The sequence below is a fragment of the Bombyx mandarina genome, chromosome 10 (assembly GCF_030267445.1).
Source record: "Bombyx mandarina strain Sakado chromosome 10, ASM3026744v2".
Lineage (NCBI taxonomy): Eukaryota > Metazoa > Arthropoda > Insecta > Lepidoptera > Bombycidae > Bombyx > Bombyx mandarina.
In genome coordinates, this window is record NC_143217.1 from 14,683,546 (window position 1) to 14,702,552 (window position 19,007).

General features: G+C 36.7%; 2 protein-coding genes and 1 long non-coding RNA gene across 3 annotated transcripts in view; 1 reads left to right on the forward strand and 2 right to left on the reverse strand.

Moving 5' to 3' along the window:
* LOC114248903 (leucine-rich repeat flightless-interacting protein 2) overlaps positions 1–11,254 on the reverse strand; it is a 59,004-nt gene extending 47,750 nt beyond the window's left edge. The window contains exons 1-2 of the mRNA XM_028182331.2: positions 10,891–11,254; positions 9,270–9,369 (exon numbers count right to left, since the gene is read on the reverse strand). Of these exons, the coding sequence (XP_028038132.2) occupies positions 9,270–9,347 (78 nt within the window). The 5' untranslated portion in view covers positions 9,348–9,369; positions 10,891–11,254. The remainder of the gene's footprint in view (positions 1–9,269; positions 9,370–10,890) is intronic.
* On the forward strand, positions 9,363–11,220 carry LOC149502261 (uncharacterized). The gene is made up of 2 exons (XR_016323718.1): positions 9,363–10,368; positions 10,551–11,220. It is a non-coding gene; the product is annotated as an uncharacterized LOC149502261 (long non-coding RNA).
* A 1,828-nt stretch (positions 11,255–13,082) lies between the features above and the next one.
* On the reverse strand, positions 13,083–18,287 carry Ost48 (dolichyl-diphosphooligosaccharide--protein glycosyltransferase non-catalytic subunit Ost48). Its single transcript, XM_028182378.2, has 7 exons — positions 17,858–18,287; positions 17,517–17,755; positions 16,626–16,868; positions 15,712–15,855; positions 15,464–15,625; positions 14,500–14,730; positions 13,083–13,491 (listed from the first exon to the last, which is right to left on the reverse strand). The coding sequence occupies exons 1-7, from the start codon at positions 17,988–17,990 to the stop codon at positions 13,333–13,335; spliced, it is 1,311 nt and encodes a 436-aa protein (XP_028038179.1). The 5' UTR covers positions 17,991–18,287; the 3' UTR covers positions 13,083–13,332.
* Positions 18,288–19,007: the final 720 nt, after the last annotated feature.

Here is a 19,007-nt window from a genome sequence, read left to right on the forward strand (position 1 = left end):
TTAGTTATATTCATCGGGGGCGTATTTGTTTGTTTTACGCCAAAAAATACAAGTAACAATTTGAAAAACCATTTTTAATCGACTGAAATTTAGCTGTGCGAGTTTAGAAATAGCTGTTCGGCCGTTAACTATCTATTTCTGGTGCAATGACGTTGTTTGTTATTAGTTTTGTTTCGCGCGCTCCAATGCACATTGCACACGTGTGTACTGATAGTTCTTAATACCATTTCTCCTCCTCCTCCATCAGTCGATCGCTCATTGCTGAGCATCGTGATGCGTCCGCCTGTGACCTTTTTGTGTGTTTTATAGCCACTTATGTCGGACTTTTTTTTCCTACCTATGCTGATAGCCTTGAGAGGCTATTTCAGCTTCGCCCTAATATGTAGGTGAGCTTACGGGGCTCAAACCGGAGTGTTGCTAACACTGGCCTTAGCAAGATCAGTGCTTTGTAGAATCTACTACCGGATCGGAACGCGACCCACTGAGAAGATCCGGAAAGAAACTCAGTGGGCTGTGTCTATGGGTTAATTCGCTTGTCGATCCCTTCGTCGCAAGCGACGGGTTCGACGAGGACGGTGACCGGATTTAGTGGCACAATGAAATGCGTGGCTCAGTCTCGTGTCCAGATGTTCGGACACTTGGTCACTCCGTCTTTTTTGACTCCGACCTCTGGCTCGTCTTTCATCCACTTTACCCATCACTATGAGTCTCTCCAGGTTGTTGAAGGGTTTTCTCGATATACGACCATTTGTAGGGATCATAATATTATATTTTACTAGTGGTAGGACCTCTTGTGAGTTCGCACGGGTAGCAGCACCATCCTGCTTATTTCTGCCGTGAAGCAGTAATGCGTTTCGGTTTGAATGGTGGGGCAGTCGTTGTAACTATAATTGAGACATTAGAACCTATATCTCAAGGTGGGTGGCGTATTTACGTTGTAGATGTCTATGGGCTCCGGTAACGTCTTAACACCAAGTTGGCTGTGAGCTCGTCCACCCACCTAAGCAATAAAAAAATACTTTTTGTGTACTTTTTTTTAATATGCAAGGAAAATGATAACCCTTTACCGTCCAGACTTGTGTTTTTGTGTTTTGAGACAGTGATAAAGGTTACACACCTAGCGTATTTAACCATTATTATGGTATAATTATTGTATCGTCGGCCGTCGCGATACGTGTCCAAAATAGGATCGATGTGTCTTAAGGTATAGAGTGTATCAAATAATTGAACATACATAAACATACATTCGAAAAGAGTAAGTCATTTCGAATTCTGATAAAAAAACTATGTACACATTTCGCTGCAACGAATGCTGGCAATATTACCAAAAAAAACAAAAATGTAGACCATAAATGAGTCGTCTATTATCAAAGGTGGCAATCTGTGCATTTGGACAAAAAAATATTATTGATATGTCAATACAGATTGATTTGAATATAATCGTCTCCTTCAAAGAATACGGTTCAAAACCTAAATTAAATAAAGGTTAATACTTAACCTGGTATTTATCTAAGATGTTTTTCAGAAGAGTTTTGTGACTGCCAATGGAATACAAAGTCAATAATTCGTTTTTCTGATTTACCAATAATTGTCCAAAAGTCACATTGCCGGCTTTGATAATAGTCGACTCAAATATTACATTTCTCTTTTGAGAATTTTGCCACAAGACTACATGTCCGACACTAATTGCTTGCATTACGCAATTCCACATTAATTACGAACAATTAACAAAGTTAAATAATGTTTTCTTATCTTTAATTATATAATGCATTGCAAAGGTGTTCGTTCGGACGCGGAAGACTATTTCGGTCGCGCCTTGTGTTACTGTCGCCATTAGCAGGTAATCGCACAGTGGTCAATGATTTGATCAATTTAAGACATGACAAAAAATAAACATAAATATTTCTGCTACGTAAATATGAAACTGTTTCTTCTCGGTTTAAAGTCGACAAAAACCATAGAGCCCTAGAAATTAGACATTAAAAACTGTAAAATCATTCACAATAATAGGTACTTCTTACGTTTCTAACATTACGAATACGATCTAAGAAAGTCTCGGAAAACACTAAGTCGAGACAGCTGACTTAACTTATATGCATGACTGTCCGAATTCATTTTGAACAGCTATCCTACTGTGGTGTTCCCAGTCCCTGGCATTTTGTACATCAGGTGCTTATCTTTAAATTAAAAGTAAATGGTTTTGAATTTGGAAATATTGCGTTGCCCATGCGATGGACCGACCAAGTCAAATCGGTAGTTGGCGCTTGTTTGCATGAGTGTACCAGCCTCACCACAAACCGGGGGAAGTCGCGATTGCTCGTGAGGCGCATAACATCTGCCCACAGCAATGATACTGAATGAAGATCACGACTGCTCTGACAAGAGTAATACGACAAAGGAGAAGAAGTTTGGACTGGAAACAGAAGAAAATTATACGACTCCGGTCAGTATCCTATCACTCTAGACTTTCTATAATACTTATAGATGTGTAATAGAAAACCGACCTTTTTCAAAATAACTTTCGATTCAAAGTTCTTTGGGCCTAGCGATGCGTTTTATTCCTATGTAAAGTTGAAACGAGGCAAAGCAGTCATATCAAACAATCGATGGAATCGTATTGTATCAACCCTAATGCGATAAAATCAGCTAGAATTGATTCATTGTGGCAATTAGTACAGATACTTCTTACCCATTACTACAATTACTGGTGGTAGGACCTCTTGTGAGTCCGCGCGGGTGGGTACCACCACCCTGCCTATTTCTGCCGTGAAGCAGTAATGCGTTTCGGTTTGAAGGGTGGGGTAGCCGTTGTAACTGTGCTTGAGACCTTAGAACTTGTATCTCAAGGTGGGTGGCGCATTTACGTTGTGGATATCTATGGGCTCCAGTAACCACTTAACACCAGGTGGGCTGTGAGCTCGTCCACCCATCTAAGCAATAAATAAAAAAAAACACGTATCCGGGGTAAGTGACCTAGAGTTGCTTTTTTTTGGATAGCATTGAACTTCTTGATTTTGCGTTTAGAAATCACTAGCGCCGTCCGTGTAATACGGAGCACGCCATGCGCTTACGAGACCACTTTTTCTCAAAATAAGCTGCTTAATGATAAAAAATACGTTTTTTACAATAGTTTACAGCTTCGACTCATTGCGGACTGTAAAACGTAAAAATAATTTAAATGCGGCTAGCGACAACCCTAGGAGGTCCTTCAATCAGATTAATTACTTTATATAGCTACATATCGTCGCTTTCAAACCAAAATCTGCTATGTGCAAAAACTCTATTTTGAATTAACGAGTAAAAACATTTTCGTATAAAATTTTACATGAAGGTAAATTTTTAAAAACTATATCAAATGAAAGCTATAGATAAATATTAAAGCTATAGACACATAACAGTTTTTTTTATACGGTAGATAGGGCTGTGAACTATAGAAAAAGTCAAAAAGTGCACATAGCAGATTTTGGTTTGACAACGACGATATTCAGATACCGATTTGAGTCCGAACACTTTACACTTAATTCCTCGCTCTTCCCGACCTATAAAAGACTAGCTTCGGTCAACAAAACCATAAAATTCTACTCAAGTTATTCAGGGAACTATGCAAGTGGGCCAGAATCAGCATGAATCTCTCACCGCTGCGTGTAAATAAATGCCTACGAAATAAGTAAGCTTTAATTATTCACGTCACGTTACTTAAATGCATTCACCGCGCGTGTGGTTTATAGAAGCAATAACCAGTGTTTGCCCTAAAAGTGGCTTGGTTATCGCGAAGTTTTTTTATGTTCTCGTCTAATAATTCTCGGCATTAATATACGGTCGTTTATCAATCTTTACCGTTATCATACCCGATCCGGTGGACCGAATGGTAAATAGTCGACGTCGCCTTATACACGTCATTACAGATCCTCCCGATCCATTAACGGTGTTTTTAGGTACATCAAGCACCGGTCACCGTCCTCGCTGAATCTGTCGCTTGCGACGAAGGGCTCGACGAGTAAATTAACCCATCAGCACAGCCCACTGAGTTTCTCGCGGGATCTTCTCAGTGGGTCGCGTTTCCGATCCGGTGGTAGGTTCTGCGAAGCACTGCTCTTGGTGGGGCCAGTGTTAGCAACACTCCCGGTTTGAGCCCCGTGAGCTCACCTACTAGCTCGGTGACTCTAAAATAACCCCTCGAGGTTACTAGAATAGGTAGGACAAAAAACCGTTACACAAAATTGACAAACCAAATTTTAATAATTTCTAACGTAGAACATTTTTAAATAGTTTGTATAACAATAATAATAATAAGATAATAATTAAATACCAGAAACAAATGCCCATTGAAGTTTTATTATTTTTTTACGTTGTAGGACTATCTAGAGTCTAAATTCTAGACGTTAAAAGTACGCATTGGAGTTAACCACTATTTCTTAAACGAGCAAAGTTATGCTAGCAATACAGGGTAGGTAATTATTAAAATTTTCAACTCTCCGGTTTGTGGAAAATTATTTGAATAATCAAGACTTGTTCCACTATTGAATTAAGTCAATTATATTATTCAATGTCCCTGCAACAATCTATTGTGACTTCTGAACCCGTTCCTATCCCCAACACGCGTACAAAGTGACACATACCAAGAATAGGAGGTTAATGATCGGTTTATTCTGACTTAGGTATCATGGTTTATCATGACACGTTATATTATTCTCTTTCATTTTCAGCATTTTTTTTGTATTACAAATACTAGATGATGACCGAGCCTTGCTCGGTTTTTTTTTGATAACGCCATATTGTTTTGTCTTTAAAGCGGTTAGTTGCCCTCAATTAAGATAAATAGTATTATTATTCGCCAATAGATGTCGGGAAGAGACATAAAGTTGATTATCGATATAGTTGATTATTGAAAACACGAATAAAACAACATTTTCTGAAAATAAATCGTAGCTAGATCAATTTATCGCCCCCGAAATCCCCTGTATACTTAATTTTATGAAAATCGTTGGAGCCGTTTCCGAGATTCAGATTATATATATATATATATATGTCGGCGCAAATATGACTATTTACCTACTGATCATCAACTAATTACTCTGTGATAAGAAATTGATGTTAAACAGTCCCTTTTATTGTAATTTCAATACTTTAAAATCTTGTAAACACGCTCACGTGTTTAATACTTGTAAACACGCTGACGTGTACGAAGTCCTATAAATACGGCCGTGCTGTCTAGCGTTTATTCATTCGTGTTCGAGCCGTAGTACAGTACGGATCTCTCTGTAACGTTGTTATGCTTCTCGTGCAATATACGCAGTTCTCGTGAAGTTTTGTTTTGGAAGCCCAAATATGAGTCATCATCGAGAACTTAAAGACCATGACGTCAACAATGCTGACGTCACACTTTTTAAAAACATTCCTTCAGCGTTTCTCCTCCGTCATCAGAAGTGGGATCACATGCCGCCTCCGCTCAGCAACAACCTGGAGACCATTTAACCATATCGGCGGAAGAAGACTACCCTCCAGCAACAGCCGATGAGCCTATACATCTACTCCACAAATCAGCATGGTCGAGCAACAAAATCAACACTCAAAGATAAGTTTTTATTTTTAATTACCAAAATTACACCACAACATAAGTACCACAGTGTACGCCTCGGCAAAAGTACCACAGTGTACGCCTCGGCAAAAGTACCACAGTGTACGCCCACTACATAAGTACCACAGTGTACGCCCACTACATAAGTACCACAGTGTACGCCCACTACATAAGTACCACAGTGTACGCCCACTACATAAGTACCACAGTGTACGCCCACTGCATAAGTACCACAGTGTACGCCCGCTACATAAGTACCACAGTGTACGCCCGCTACATAAGTACCACAGTGTACGCCCGCTACATAAGTACCACAGTGTACGCCCGCTACATAAGTACCACAGTGTACGCCCGCTACATAAGTACCACAGTGTACGCCCGCTACATAAGTACCACAGTGTACGCCCGCTACATAAGTACCACAGTGTACGCCCACTACATAAGTACCACAGTGTACGCCCACTACATAAGTACCACAGTGTACGCCCACTACATAAGTACCACAGTGTACGCCCACTACATAAGTACCACAGTGTACGCCCACTACATAAGTACCACAGTGTACGCCCACTACATAAGTACCACAGTGTACGCCCACTACATAAGTACCACAGTGTACGCCACAACATCACACTACACAACATCCTTATCCGAACACCTTAAATAAATCTACGAGAACCGCCGAGAACTCTACGAGAACCGCCGAGAACCCTACTATACCCTCCGAGAACCCTACGATACCCTCCGAGAACCCTACGATACCCTCCGAGAACCCTACGATACCCTCCGAGAACCCTACAATCAAATCGCATTAATAAGTCTCAAACCTACACAGTTACAAGTAACGCAAGTATAACAGATGCGCTACTCAGAGAAACTTTTTATTCCTGCAGGTCAATGAGAATCAAAGAAAAACCTACGAGAATCAACGAGGCCGGTGCAGAGCACGCACCACCTGTCAGTATGGCCGTGTCGGCGCAAATATGACTATTTACCTACTGATCATCAACTAATTACTCTGTGATAAGAAATTGATGTTAAACAGTCCCTTTTATTGTAATTTCAATACTTTAAAATCTTGTAAACACGCTCACGTGTTTAATACTTGTAAACACGCTGACGTGTACGAAGTCCTATAAATACGGCCGTGCTGTCTAGCGTTTATTCATTCGTGTTCGAGCCGTAGTACAGTACGGATCTCTCTGTAACGTTGTTATGCTTCTCGTGCAATATACGCAGTTCTCGTGAAGTTTTGTTTTGGAAGCCCAAATATGAGTCATCATCGAGAACTTAAAGACCATGACGTCAACAATGCTGACGTCACACTTTTTAAAAACATTCCTTCAGCGTTTCTCCTCCGTCATATATACAAGAATTGCTCGTTTAAAGGTATAAGATAAGATTTAAATTACTATTAACTATTAATCAAACATATTAAATTTGTGGCTTTATTTGTTCCTTCCAGCTTGATTCGTCATTAACAAACTTAGTTGAAAAATTTTCACAGATGTTCATAGTATTTCAGGTTTCTGACATTGTACCATCAACCTATAACAGATGTCGCGCGAATAGTTATTATATAAATTGCTATAATATTTATTTATGGCGATCTTTGTTTCAATCATTATGAATAGTGTTGTTATATTATGTTTATCGGTCGGAGTTTTGTACCACTGTGCAAATTATTCGAACGCCCATGACGTACCAACTTCAGTAGATAGTTCAACACCGATCTTCGATAAAGAAAGTGTTGCTTCTTTGAATAAATCAGAGTCATACTCTACATACACTCGTACTTTTTAAGGTTTTCAAAAAAGAAAAAACTTTCTAAATTAAATTCACTTTTTCCAAAGTTTTAAATCATTTAATCTTTGTGGTCAAGGATCTCTGGAATATCTATGATATCAATGAAAGTGACTTTGAATCCAATATAGTTGAATATAGTGATAAAAAAATAGACAGTTTAATATCCATCGAATGGTGTGAAGCTGATATGACATAACACTTGTGATTAGAAGAATACATTTTCTACAAAAGGTATTTCGTCCTTTATGAACTGTTTCATAAACTAATATTATTATACCATTTCAGAAAACACGTTAACTTGTTTGTCTTAAAGCTTTGAGATCCAAAATTCCTCAAATAAGTAATACGAATAACAATAATAATACAGTGCAGTACAGTACAGGGCGGAGTAAAAGCGCGGAACAGATTAGAAAAAAAAAACAGAAAATATACCAAGCTATGCCATTAACAATTCAAATATTACAGGTTAAGTTACAGGTTAAGTCGACCTATTCCCGTTAAGGGCGCGTAGTTTACACCGTTTCTGACTGATTTGATTATGAAACACCCTATTCTAAATCTAACCGATATAGAGATATTTCAATTTAATTGTTTTTTATAAACAATACCCGATGTTTGGCTATCAGCTAAGATATTTTGAAATGCGTAAGTCTTATTATTATTAAATAATTTTCAATTATAAAATAAGATGCTGTATGACCCCAATATCCAATATTGTACGTAAAATGAATAAATAAGTCGTTGTAGACGATTAAAACTTATAAAAACGAATAAAAAATCAATGTTTATTTTTTTTTTCAAGGATATCTAAAAAAAATATTATAGTGCCTGTTTGGCAGATGTGCTTAACAATATTTAAGTTTCATCAGCTTTCCAACAAGGTATAACAAAGTCTAGGGTTTTATCAAAAATTTGTAGGAAACACTTAGTTTTACAGGCTACAGGGGCTACAGGGGAGCATTTCAAGCTGCATCGAAAAACTGATGAAAGATGAAAGATACCTTGCTACCGGCGGAAACCCAACTGAAGCAAAAAGCTGCAATCACATTTATGTTGAACTAATAATTAAATTTTATTTTATTCATTCTTTATCTCTCTCAAGTCTCACTTTACCGAAGCTCATAGATTCGCCTCTCTCGGTTGACTCATTGGTTTAGATTCCCATCCGCGAGAAGCCCGAATTGCCCCTTAGGCTACCATCGAATAGGTAGAGATAAAAAATGGTTTAGATACCGAATACTGTTCCCTGAGGCCGGGTTCGATTCCGGTCCAAATTATCAGTTTAAAAAATAAACTATATCAGCATACCTCACGAGAAAATGAGGACAATTTGAGTTCGTAAACAGGATAATTTGAATACCTACTTTAAAACTAATAAATTTATTACACCCTGTATCGTATTATTGTTTAGATATTTTTTTTACAAAACTTACTATTGTTTTAAATTTAATTAATATTATTATTTCTCCAAATCTATTGTACGAATATTACGATTATACTTTCTATGGTTTTCCGAAACGAGTTTTTGGTTAACAAACAGCACTACAAATAGTATTAACTGGTTAACAAACAGTATTACTATTATTTTAAAACTGCAGAGGAAGTATGTCAGCATTGGAAATATTGAAAAATAAAAAAATATTGTACAATTGCTTATCATAATTTTTTTTATTGCCCTTGTAGGCAGACGAGCATACGGCACACCTGATGGTGAGTGGTTACCGTCGCCCATGGACCTCAGCAATGCCAGGGGCAGAGCCAGGTCGCTGCCTACCAATGCCAAATAATTTTTCAGACTCATTCAGAATTTGTGTTTATTTTTAACGGTTTTTAGATTCATAAAATCCTATTAAAATCGTGCTGATCAAATAAGCAAGGTACTAACCTCTCTGGCTATCTGATCGAGCGCCTGCTCCTCCGCCGTGGCCTTGGTCTGCGTGCGTTGCCGCCGCGACGGATCCATTCTGTCTTATCACACTTAACACCTGAAATATGTTACTCTTTACATGAATTGCAACGATTTTAGATCATACTTCATAGTTCTCTTCATTGCTAGATAATATTTGCTAGCTAGCTAGTAAAGTTATTTTTACTGACATCTACAGCATTTTAAAAAAAAGGCTTTCAAAGGCTGATACGTTATGATCACAATGACGTGGAATGGCAATGACAGAGAAACAGCCAAACTGCTATCTATCATTTAGAACTCTTCAACATCCTCACCTCACAATTGAAAACCGTTATAGAGCTTAAAAAACACTGTGCAGGAGATTTTTGTCTAGAGCCTGACAATATGAAACGTAACGTAACGTAATTCGTAACACTATTATGAAATCTACCCAGTTTCTTGATTTTTCTGTGTACTATACAGTGTATAATACTTACCGTTGAGACTGACTGTCTCAAGATTAGTAGGATTAAACTTTAAGAACTTATGAATATGTATTAGAAAAATATGTATGTATAATGTGACGTGTACATGTTAAAAAACAGCAAATTCCTTAATAATATACAGTTTATTTATGTATTTAGAATTACATTAAGTAATAGAGTTTTATTGTTAAATTATGTTATCAGTTGAATTTAGTATTTAAATAAATTCCCTCTATTATCACTATAATTGCATGTTAATTAATTTTATTCTTCATAAATTTATGTGCTAGAAATACACACATTTACGTTATCTTTTTTAGCTATCTTCCAAACCTATTAAGTTTATGGTGAAGGCTGGACAACTATTTTGATGGTAATATGGTGTATTTGTCATCCAGAATGTGTAAGCACCACCTTTTTGCATTTATCTATTATAATGATCTATTTCGTTTTGCAGAGTAGGACAGCACTTATAGAATGCAATTGCAAGTTTGACGATGTTCATTAACTGACAGTGAAGGTTTGATGTGTGCATCAGAATTCACATCGAGAGGAGATTGAGGCAAACTCAAGTAGATTTGAGTATGGAGGCTGTCTGTGCCCCAACCAAGGTGAAATAAAAATATCTAAAACCCCATTCTACATTTTTTTAAAACATGTGTGCTTTTCACAGATTAAATTTGATAAGATTAAGACAATAACAATAACAAACTTATCTTGAATCATTTTTATATAAATATTAAATTTACGCATGTAGCATATTGTTTTACAAATTTGTTTGTTTTGATTTCAGTGTGTAGGTGCCTTTATGTGAGTTTACAAGATTGGTTTATTATAACAAATCTTGACCTTAAAATTCTTGAAGATGCCATAGCTATTATTAATAATAGCTAGTATTAAGCTTCGCACGTAATTTAATTAATTTTTATTTTTGTTCATCTAATCTCTTGATCAAACAACAATTGTTTGCTTTCAAACTGTGATTTGACCATTGTATGTTAGTCTGTAAGTTCTAACCTAGAGAAACAAGGATTTCCCGCGTGGAATTCCTCAAAATCGTACGAATAGCAGGAAAACGAGTGGGCACAGAGCCAACACATTTTTTTTCATTACAATGACATCATAATACTTACTGGGACAGTTAAAGTTGTAAACACATCCCTGAAACTAGCAGTGCTGATGTTTGACTTCTAACAAGTCCGGCACAATCACGCAATTTGCTTAAGAAGCACAATAGAAAACAAGAACAGTAATAAAATTAGAATTTTAAAAGAATTAAGGCGACACCAATTCACTGCCTACTCGAATCACGGTAGTTGTCACATTAATCTACTAAAATATGTATAACTTAGTCTTTTAGCACAAATTTAATTGCTTATGTCTATGAACAAATTTTTGTATATAATAAATACGTAAATTAAAGCATCTTTTCTTATTTTTTAGTCTACAAAACTACAAAAGCCATGTATGACATGCATGCCATTCTGATTTCAATATCGTTGCGTTCAGCGTTCAGAAACTTTGTCAAACGTCATTTTATGGTTGTGTTCATTAAAAAGAATTAAAAAAAAACAGTAACTAGCTACTTTCAATAAAAGTTTCCACTTTTATTTAAACAAGAATAGTGAGACTATTTATCTATTATCACTACTTCTGCTTATTGAATCTTAAACCCATGTTGCAGAGTGAAATGCTAGCGAAAGAAGTGACAATTTGGTCAACAACGGTCATTTGATTTAAAGTTATGATAGAAGCACTTGCGATTTTATTTTGATTAAAAATAATGCTAAGAAATATTTCTTTTTGAAATAATCAGTACATTTAAATACCTTTATTTTTATAACGGTTTTCATAACTGTATACTTAAATAAATGTAAATAGTGTTTTTTTTATTGCTTTGATGGGTGGACGAGCTCACAGCCCACCTGGTGTTAAGTGGTTACTGGAGCCCATAGACTTCTATAACGTAAATGCGCCACCCACCTTGAGATATAAGTTTTAAGGCCTCAGTATAGTTACAACGGCTGCCCCACCCTTCGAACCGAAACGCATTACTGCTTCACGGCAGAAATAGACAGGGTGATTAAAAATGAATAATCGTTATAATTTATATTGCCAAGAAAAACTAATGGACCTATGGCTCACTTCATCTTGAACATAAAAACAACACAAATAAGGCACATGCACAATCATGTGGCCGCTATGCGCCATAGAGTAAGATTATTCGCCCCCCACTATTATGGGATCTTCAAATATTACTTGAAATTATTCCAGTCAGATGTACGTACAAAAATGGTTTTTGAAAGCGCACCGTCAATAATCTTAGTAGCTTAAAATAGTAAATAAAGTACAACATTTACCTTGTTCCGGTGGAAAGCAGTCCAAATGCAAAAAGACACGTCGAGATCTTTTCGAATAATAATTCCATAAAGGATTTCTTCATGCAGCATTCCTAAAACTTTCGCTCCACAACACAGAAAACTAATAACCAAAAAGTCCAAATGAATGCGTAGAAATTTTGATTTGAAAACTAATACGTGTCCTAGTTTTTAATAAATAAAGCTGAGTAAAAAAAACCGAATTTATTTTCATTTTAAAATATAACTCAATTTCAAACTCAAGGCCTACCTGGTGTTGAGTGGAACGCAATAATGCTTCAAGCCAGATAGGATAGCACTTGTGAGGGCTTACTACAAGTGGTTTGTCATTTGTATGTGTATAGTCGGCTATCCACTAGAGGCAAACTCAGGTCGAGCGGATGCCTCGCTCCCGCTCCGAGGACGCAGAAGTGAAGACGCTGCCTCAACCTAAAGGTACGCCGAAACACGAGACAAATTCGTTGCCGCGAGTCGAGCCATATTTTGTTGGTTTTTTTGCCGTGCTCAAAGGAGCCTCAGTCCGAGCCGTGCATTTGATGGAGATCGCAATCGACAACGAAACTGCTATTATGGATGATTAAACTGATAAAATTCAAATGTCATGTCCGTAGTGGACTAGCAGCTACTTGACGCGCGTCTGGTGCCATCGCGTTTTAGCTTTAAGCTGCCTGTTCAAGCTGAGGCGATTCGCCTCGAGCCTTTGCCTCAGAGCAAACAGCCTCAGTTCAGGCTGTTTGCTTCAAGTCGAGGCTACTCGACCCGAGTTTGCCTCTAGTGGATACCCGGCTTAACACCTTTATTAAAAACTACAACATAATTTGTAGACATTATAGCATAACCTCATATTAAAAAATATGCTATAAAATATTTTAAACTGCAATTAATTTTTAATTCCGTGACTTAAGTGTTCAGTACGTAGTATTCTTACTGAATATCATGAAAATAACTTTCTTATATTTAAATCAATTTTATTCAAAATAATTCACAAATGTGCATACATTTACATCTTTCATCAATAGGTTACATACACGGGCTCTCTTACTACACAAATCTTTAGATTCATACAGCATCATTCAATATTATTATCTGATTTATCAATCTTTAAAACAAACTAAATGTGATATGGCCGATGTACATCACTTATTGACTCAAGATGTTTAACATTAAATACACGTTACATACAAATCAACACTTCATTTACTCGCTCTTCGTTTTAGGTTGATCCTCTTTGTAATACAGGAAAACAAATGAAAATAAGAACACTCCGATCATCATTGAGAACGAACTGACGTAGTATGGGTAGGCGCTCGGTATGAAGCGCTCATATTGTGTGTGTTGTAGTGGGCGGACTGACACCTGGAACAAGCAGTGGATTAAATCAATAAAAAATGACTATAGTGGAATTATTTTGTCCGTGCAGTTTGGGTCATAAAACATAGCCCGGCTAGGGCGGTGAGCATGTTGCGCGGGCGCAACGCCATTATTGGTAAATAAAAATGAGTCATCGAAGGCAGGTCCATGGCGGCGGGGTGGTATACGAAGGGTGGTGAGACATTGTTATGTTGTGAGTCATTTGTACGTACCTGCAAATTATAGTACATTATGTCGAAGAGAAATGTGTTTTTATGCATTCGTTCTCTGAATTTATTTAGTGACACAATGGCTACTCCTTTGTTTTGTACCAAAACGGCAGAATTTATTCAAAATTATATTTGCACGTGTTGTTATCAACAGTGTTAAAAATTTTCACTGAAATAAGAATAGATTCCGAAAAGCTACAAAGTGTTAATTTCTGCCGTTCTCGTTAACTTGCTGCAGCAATATGTGGTGTAAGTGTTCGATTAGTGATTTTTTCTTTCATTTTTATCACTAACCCACAAAATGACAAAACTAAATACACTATCGATAACGCATATCGACAACAATAATGCGCATCACTATGCCCTTCCATAAGGCTCGTGAGTGGAAGAGAGAGCGAAATACTCGCTTCACCGCTCCGATTTTTTATGACCCAAACTGCACGGACAAAGTAATTCTACTATAGAGGAATGTTGTTGTCACGTGCACGTAGGTACAACACACCACAAATATGTCAGTTTCTACTACAAAGCTATCACATGTTCTACTTTGATAATTAGCTTTTTTTAATACAAGGGTCACTCAACTTTCGAACCACTCAGTGTTATGTGGTTTCTGGAGCCCAAGAACATTACGACTTAAGTGCGATTACCCACTTTTGTGGCAAAAATAGACAGGGTGAAAGTGCCTACACACGCAGGTTAACAATTATTGCAATATAATAAAGCACTAAAGAACTCCTATTTTTCATAATACCTATCTAGAGAAGGAAAAAGAAGTACAAACCTGTGTTGAGTGATAAAGTCTTGTATACCCGACCCTGTCGTAATCCACTTTGAACTGATAAACACCCCAGACATCTGGAACTTTGAAGACAGCCTCATAGACGCCATTGGGTTTCTTTTGTAAAGTTGTGCGTATAAAAGGGTCGATTCGCACAAACTCGAGCTGCACATCGTTTGCTTCGAAAGGCTGCCATTTGCCATTCTTTAGCTCTTCAATTTCAATTCTGTATACCTGAAACATGAATAATTATGCTAGACTGATTTATTGGCTAGAATAAATCTTGAGCAATACTCATCATATCAACGGAATAAAGTTTAAACCTCAAGGTTGCAGCCTGATATTTCTTATATGATGTCAAAGTCATTCATGACCATAATTTTTTTTTTCTGGATGTGGGCTTAACCTCCTTCCAGGTCCCTGCGCCTAGGATGCGCGCGGGGTATGTGGGACTTGACGATCTGCAGATGTTGGGAGCAGACCGCGGGCCCAAGGACGTTTTAGGGGCATACCGCACTAAACGACTCCCCTGCACTCTTAGACTCACTCCCTCACCCCTACACTCTGCGCAGGGTCAGAACCCGGTCGGATTAAAGGGGTTCCCGCGGTCAACACTACAACCAGATTCACAGCGCCACCCCTGGGATGCCCGACCGACGGGTCGTCGAAGCGATAGTCGACGATCAATGACGCAGATCTCCGCGGTATGACAGCTCTACCAGGCCGCCTGGGCGATGCGGCTGGTGTTTCGGAATACTCCGCTGGGTTAGAATCAGCTTGCCGGGCCGGAACGAGATACAGCACCGACCGGATAAGTCATTCATGAACATGACTTAAGTAGGTATTTTAGAAGAAGTATTGGTATCCTGCCTGCAGGGATTGAGCATCGGCTTAGTGATACAAGTACCTCAAACATATGTATAAATTAATGTTTTTATTGTTTTCAATGACAGGGCACAATACTCACAACAGTGTCTGTAATAGTATAGGCACTGGACGGTTCCTTCTCTCCTTGTCTGTGATGGTCGACATTGCGCACGCGTAGACGCCCACGCTCACCAAACACCCATTCAGTAAGGCGAATCGCGAGAATCTTGTTGCCTGATACATCTGACTTTGTTTTGTCACCCTGTATTAGAAAATAATTACGTCAATTCAATAAAACAAGACTAGGCAGGGAATTCAATCAGGTTGATTGTTTAGTTTTATACTTACATGTACTTTTGTAACAGGAGAATTGAAGGCCTCATCAGAGAAAAAGAATAATGATCCACTGAAAACAATACGAGCATTGTTTCTTGCTTGTAGAGCTGCAATCAGTACTGTCTTACGGCCAACTGCATGGGGGTACTCTTTCACCTATCATAAGCAATTTTATTTTAAAATTAATAGTTGGTAATTGAATGGCACTAGATAAAAATATCAAACATGTATGATCGTGACCATGTAAAGATAAAAATTCTGGAATTGAGCTAAATTTCTACAGAGTTATTCAAGCACTACAATACAAATATTTTTCAATATTTTTTCTTAGTGTAGGCATGGACATGCTGAATTTTCATAATTTTGTTTGTAATTTCAAAAACAGGGTAGTTCTCAATTAGGTTTTTGTACTTCGAAACTTAATCATTGATAAACAGATATGGTATTTTTTATTTTCTTAAAAAGGACTTTTATTTCCGGATCTTATAAAATTTTTATCAAAATTATTTCACTAGTATGGTTTTATAAATATAAATAACTATTAAAAGTATATTATCCTAAATGAAACTATATATTATCCTAAATGATAATAAAGTTTATTTTGTTTTTTAGTTTCAGTTTATAAATAATGTATAGTATTTTATTGATGTTCCATTATAATGTAGCTTTAAAGAATACAAGCTGTGATTAATAACCAGCCAAATTGAAGGTCTGCTGTCTTTTCCTTGTACTACTAGCTGATAGAAATGGATGCCTTGTTATTTGAAATATGAAAATGTACCTAAATGTCCTAAACTAACATCACATTGGACAAAAACTAAGAAAAAAGACATACTCAAAGAATAATCGAGAGTTAAGCAGTATGATAAGATTAATTTATTTAGAGTACATTTTATATTAAAACTATTACATATAAAAAGCCTAACCTGACTCTTAGGGTTGTAACTGTAGGCAGTCGAATCAGCTGATAGAATAGGCAAAACCAAGCTGTTATCCTTGTCCACAATAAGTCCAGTGCCTTCAAATAGCAGAGGCTGTGTATTTTGTTCTCCTACAATTGTGGGAGCCTTGATTAGGTTCTTAGGTGATACTACAATGCGAGTGTGGTCTCCCTCATCAGTCACATCGTAGTTGAAGTGGTCTATCACTGCTGCAGATTCCTCGTCCATCTGAAATTGGATTTAATCACATTATTTTTAAGCTGCTTTTTTTTTAAATATGTACTCCGTCCTGCACTGTAACATATAAACAGAGTCAACAACTGTAACATCTAAGGGCCAATTCTATAGTATTGGCTATTGTATAATAATACTTCACAGTAGATTTAAGTGAGGTGGTAATACCAACCCAGGCTTACAAATGCTCCATCACCTATAAATTATGCATGAATTATAATGTTTGTAAATATCTCATATCAGAGAGAAGTAACAAAAGCACATTGGATACAAGCTAAACAATCTCTCTGCATAATTTCTAAGAATGTAGCATTAGAAACTATGTTTCAAAGATCTTTTTCTGAATTTTTGCAGCAATTTTAAACACATTTCACTTGAAATATAACTCTAAGACTAGTTGTGGCAGTGAGTACAGTTGTTGTAGTGAAGTGACAGTTGGGATAAAATTGTTCGACCTGACTAGAAGGATCATTTAGGTAAGCAATATTTGTTTAATTTCTCTAAATCTATTCAGATTTTCTTAACATATATTTAGATCTTGATCTATCTCATTGTGATGATGAGAAATAAGCAATGTTTATAATGTTATATGATATGCTACTGGTTAAGATTTACGAATGAAAACCCTAAGACATTAATTACCTCAAATCCACATTCTGAAGCGATTTCTCTATATACGTCTCCGGCCGCGGCGTTACCAGCCATAAGAAGGTTTCCACCATCGTCTATGAATTTGGTTATGGCCTCACTGTCTACCTGTCCACCAAACTCGAGCACGGAAGGAGCGAATACTATGAGATTCTTGTATAAATATTCTCCGTATTTTGACAGGACAAGATTTGCATCATCCGCAAGTTTGAATGTTAAGCCATAGCCGCGTTCTAGAAAATAACATTAGTAAAATTAAGCGCCGAATAAACACGTAAATATATAATAATAATGTGACAACCGGTGTCTTGATAAACTGTATAGTTCAACCATACCTTGTAATGATTTGAAGAATTGTGAATGCGTTTCTTTGATATTTAAGTTATCTATTAGAACTAAAGTTTCATGATCCGCGCAAACGAGCGTTAAAAAAGTGATCAATGTCCCTAAAATTATCGTGGTTTTCATTTTGATTTTCCAACCAACCTAGCTTTTTTTAAATGACGTGTACTTGTTTGACTAAATCTTAGACTTTTTTTCGTACAATTTCCCTTTTTAGGAAAGGTAACGGGATCTAAGCCCATACGGCCTTGTCTGTTCTATATAATTTTTGAAATAAATGTTCAAAAAAGCCGAAGCTATGTTTTGTATGATTTATATTATATCCTTAAATAAAAATTTCAGACTGGCAAAAGCAATGGGAGACCTACAAATATCAATATTCTAAAATAAATCCTAGTGTCTTTATCAAACCTTGGTTTTATAAGTTCAAAAAATTCAACAAGCAAATAACTAGTGTACTTATCAGGCTTCTATTGGGTCACTTTTGCTCGCCACAATTTTTATTTAAGCTAAAAATTAAACCTTCTCCTATGTGTAGTTGCGGTAAATCTATCGGTACTTTAGATCATATCTTTCTGGAATGCGCTCTTAATGATGAATGCCCACCACTATATTGTTTACTAACTAACACTAACATCCCGTTCCCAGTTAATATGAACTATCTCTTAACATTCCCTAATCCTAAAGTTGTAAATGCATTAGCTTATTTTATTTCCCGCAATAACATTAAACTGTAAAAATATTTACAAATTTTTCTCCAGTTCTCATTCATCTCATCTGCTACAATCTATATCTATCTATATCACTGATATTCTATCTACCTGACATTGGCAGAGTCATTCGTAAAAGAAGAGACTCGAGCCATAAAAAAAAATAAAAATTCATTAAGGCCGAAGCCAAGTCTTATTACGTAAATTCCAATCCTTGTAAAATGGCAAATTCGAGTTTTACTGTCAAATCCAAATCGACTTAAATCATAGACTTTTTTTTTGGTACAATTTTTCCTTGTTAGGAAAGGCAAAGAGATCTAAGCCCGTACAACTTTTTAAATCATAGACAATTGAATGATTGCTTATTTTGATTGTTCATATAGGCAAAGAAAACTCAATCCATACAATGAAGTCTTGAACAACACAATAGATT

Coding starts and splice junctions, on each gene's coding strand:
- Ost48 (XM_028182378.2), bottom strand. CDS start 17,990: ATGAAAACCACGATAATTTTAGGGACATTGATCACTTTTTTAACGCTC. Junction 17,756..17,857: donor ATTCTTCAAATCATTACAAG/GTATGGTTGAAC, acceptor GTTATTTTCTAG/AACGCGGCTATGGCTTAACA. Junction 15,626..15,711: donor CTCCTGTTACAAAAGTACAT/GTAAGTATAAAA, acceptor TTTCTAATACAG/GGTGACAAAACAAAGTCAGA.